This window comes from Glycine soja, chromosome 4, assembly GCF_004193775.1.
Source record: "Glycine soja cultivar W05 chromosome 4, ASM419377v2, whole genome shotgun sequence".
NCBI classification, from domain to species: Eukaryota; Viridiplantae; Streptophyta; class Magnoliopsida; order Fabales; family Fabaceae; genus Glycine; species Glycine soja.
Window position 1 is genome coordinate 42,626,089 of NC_041005.1, and position 3,802 is coordinate 42,629,890.

Genomic DNA, 3,802 nt, shown 5'->3' on the forward strand with positions numbered 1-3,802 from the left:
AACACTTTGTATATCTCTAGAAATTATTAGTTTAAATTGTGTATTAGTTTATAAGACAATAGTAATAGTCACTATACACCTAAATCTTGAGCAAATCTCTTTGATTTGTTTGAAGCCAAAAGAGTTTTGTATCCTTCAATAATGGTACTCAACTGTAACCCAAATAAGTTACTATGTCGTCAAACACACATGTACATATATAGATAATTTTGTCAAATTATTTTTTAGCTATTTTTTTAGTGAATTTTACATTTTATGCGCACTCTTTTGTGTTAGGTCCAATCAAGTGGACAAATCCAAAGAAAAGTACTTTCAAAGAGATTAATTATTCCACAAACTTTTATTCACATGATAACTACGTACGGAAAATGATACATGTAGGACTATAGAAGCAAGATTTATTGAATCATTTCCGCTATTCATGACTAGAGCTAATAAATGAATCCTAAAATTCAGAAACCAAATCAGCTAGCCGTGAATCTGTAGACCATGTAGTGCTTATATGTCTCCCCAGGACGCACTATCTGGGATGGGAAATTTGGACGATTCACAGCATCAGGGAATCCTTGTGTCTCCAAGGCCATGCCACCATGCTTATGATAAATGGCTCCATCCTTACCCTTTGTAGCATTCAACATGCCACCAGTGTAAAACTGAAGACCAAGTTGGTTTGACCACAACTCTAGCTTCCTCCCAGATACTTTTTCTCTCACTATAATCACTTTTCTGAAGTGATAAGGGCTACTTGCGTCTAGCACGTAGTTCATGTCATATAGGCCAGGAAGGTCATTGATTCTGCTACCTACTTCCCTTGGTTCTAGGAAATCATATGGAGTGCCCTTCACGGATTCGAATTTTCCGGTGGGGATGAGTTCCTTGTCCACTGGTGTGATCTTTGAGCCAAAAATTTGAACTTCGTGGGATAGAATATTGTCACCACTATTCTGGCCCTTTAGATTCCAGTATGTGTGATGCGCTAGGTTCACTGGTGTGGCTTTATCTATTGGCCTGGCAATCATTTTCAGACTATATTTGTTTGTGCCAATGAGCATGTAGGTCACACTTACTTCAAGTCTTCCAGGGAAGCCTAGAAAATTGTCATTACAATGTCAAATTCGTGCTCCCATGTGACGAGTAACGAGTGTGTGAAAAAGTGAGTTCCTATCTTTTCTCTTACAATTAAAACTGAAGTTAAAGAATTACTTGTTCATTGTCATGACTGTCATAGGTAAATGTTATGTGGTCATCTTCCTTGTGACTTTTTACTGTCCATACAACATCACTGAACCCTTTGAAACCACCTGATATTTCGTAGACACGTTGTTCAGTTATAACTAATTTCATCAATTATGCAATTTTTTTTTTTGACAGAATCATCAATAATGTAATTAGAAAAAGAAATTATGCATAATTAATTACCGTGGAGGGTGTTCCCGTGATCATTAGCAGGCAATTTATAGGTGTGGCCATCCAATGTGAACTGAGCGTGTCCAATTCTATTTGCCACACGTCCAATAGTGGCTCCGAAGTACCATGAATCATTCTGCAAAACGTTTCAAGGTGAAAAAGAACATTAATTGGTCAATTTGTTACTGAAAAGTAGATTGTTAATGTTCCTTATACACCACCATAAGGGGAAAAAAATTTCATCGTAGTGTCATTTTATTCAATAAATCATTAGTTGGACACAAGTCAACGAATGTGATGGAAAACAAAAAGATAATTTTGGGATAAATTTGATCAATGCTTGTGTTTCTTCGTCAATTCATATTATTTGGGTTACCCTATATAAAGCTAACCACCCTTCAGAATAAACAAACAAAACATACCGAATTAAATAGATAAAAAAAACAAAGTAAGAGGGACAGCCGGGGAGAATAAAATCAAAGAAATTAACCTATGATTTTTTGTCTGAATTAGTTGATTGAATCGCAAAAGAATTGAACTTTTGATCATACCTTGTATTGCTCAATGTCATCGTAGCCAAGCGTAATGTCATCTAAATTCCCTGAAGAGACAAACAAGACAAAGGCTTATGTGATTGCTGTTCAAAGAGCATAATTAATTAAATTAAACAACTTACATACGTAACTAAGAATATAAAACACACCATGTTTATCAGGTACAATAACAGATATGAGTGATGCACCATAATTTGTCAAATTCAGATGCAAATCTCCTCTCTTGAGTTGATAAAACCCAATTTTCTTATCATTTCCATGTGCTTGAGCAAGGAGCAGAAGCCCCAACAGAAAAGATGAAACCAGATACACTTTGAACATCAGGGAAATGAAGTTTCACCAATGAATACTTTTTGCTTTTTCTTATTAGTTCTTATTGGGGGGACGGGACTTAAGGGATATAGAGAGAGAAAACAATGAGATTAAAATAGAATTCAGTCCAATAAATCTTCACTTGAAGATTTGTACAGTTAACAGAATATTCTGGTAGCTTGATTATCGACCCACATCAATTAAGTTGGTTGTGAAACAGCAACGGATAAAAGATCTCAAAATTCACCATCTATTGCTTATTTTAGATGGATAACACGTCAACAACATATAAAGCAATTAATAATATATAAATGTGGGTGTTATTACCTGTCTGAGTTATCAAGTATAGAGTTCTGGCTTTTTATGCATGTGACCCTAACATCTGATTTAATTTTTACTTTGTGACTCACTAATTATGCCTAGAACTAACTTTTTCTCATACTATAATATATAATTTAAGAATAGGGATCAGCTTATTCCAAATGTAAATATGATAGAGTTATTTTTTATTCTTATTATTTATTCTCTTAAAATTTAATTATTGTAATAAGTAATTAATTTTAAACATTAATTTTTTTAGAAAATTAGGATGAAGAGGAATCCTTTTTTGGAGTAAGTTCATCCTTATAATTTAGAATGTGAGACTTTGATTCTCCAGTTTTGGTTATTCCAATAATTTTTTTAAAATATTTTATCCCTTTTCTCTTTCAATAACTAGATATTAATTCAAGCAAGATAAATTGTTGGAACAGCAACACGATACTTGTATTTATAACCAATTCCCTATAGGAGATAAATAAATTTGTTTTAGTTCCTCCTAATAATTTTCTAATTTTGGATGTGTCCAAGATTTCCCCAAAACCTACTTAATTTCACTTGCTGTACCGAGTATTGATCTGAAAATGATACTCTTGGCAAAATATCTGTCAAAATATTCTCAATGTTTCTAACCTATTTTTTTGAATTTCACGTCGAATTCTTTGTTGGAAAGTTTAGTTTAATTACCTTTCTATTGATTCAATTTGAGAAGAAAGAAAATACACTTAGAAGTTAGAATGTTTTTTTTGCCAATGCTTATGAAAGGTGACTCGAGATTAGCTGGAGACGAAGTGGAAAAAAAAACACCTAAAATAAAATACTTTGAGGCGTAATGAGTCATAAAGTAAAAATTAAATTAGACAAGAAAATAAAGTTAACCAATTGACAGATATCAAAAGTTTGGACGATCACTACTAGAAAAGTGCTTTTTTACGACGCACTTTTTAAGTCGGTTATTTGGAACCGCCTTAAAAAATGGTGCGGTGGCAAACTTGTAATTATAAAACTGAGAATAATTTTTTACAACGTAAATTCTAAGGCGGTTATCAAAAACCGTCTTAGAATATGCCAGGGTGGTATTTTTGTAATTATAAGAAAAAATTCAACGACGGGTTTTGAGAGAACCGCCTTTGCTTTATTTCCCTGAAATTACATTAGGGATTCCATTTCGATACTACCTACAGCCGTCCCTTTCCACTGTTGATCGATTT

General features: G+C 33.4%; 1 protein-coding gene across 1 annotated transcript; it reads right to left on the reverse strand.

Moving 5' to 3' along the window:
* Positions 1 to 335: 335 nt before the first annotated feature.
* Positions 336 to 2,325, reverse strand: LOC114408194 (aldose 1-epimerase-like). Its single transcript, XM_028371274.1, has 5 exons — positions 2,111 to 2,325; positions 1,959 to 2,008; positions 1,420 to 1,543; positions 1,205 to 1,301; positions 336 to 1,089 (listed from the first exon to the last, which is right to left on the reverse strand). The coding sequence occupies exons 1-5, from the start codon at positions 2,280 to 2,282 to the stop codon at positions 465 to 467; spliced, it is 1,068 nt and encodes a 355-aa protein (XP_028227075.1). The 5' UTR covers positions 2,283 to 2,325; the 3' UTR covers positions 336 to 464.
* Between the last annotated feature and the right edge of the window lie 1,477 nt (positions 2,326 to 3,802).

Bases quoted from the DNA above. Each gene is read 5' to 3' on its own strand.
- LOC114408194 (XM_028371274.1), bottom strand. From the start codon at position 2,282: ATGTTCAAAGTGTATCTGGTTTCATCTTTTCTGTTGGGGCTTCTGCTC. The intron at 1,544-1,958 runs GTATGATCAAAA...AACGTTTTGCAG, and splicing joins ATGACATTGAGCAATACAAG to AATGATTCATGGTACTTCGG. The intron at 1,302-1,419 runs GTAATTAATTAT...ACGAAATATCAG, and splicing joins TCACGGGAACACCCTCCACG to GTGGTTTCAAAGGGTTCAGT.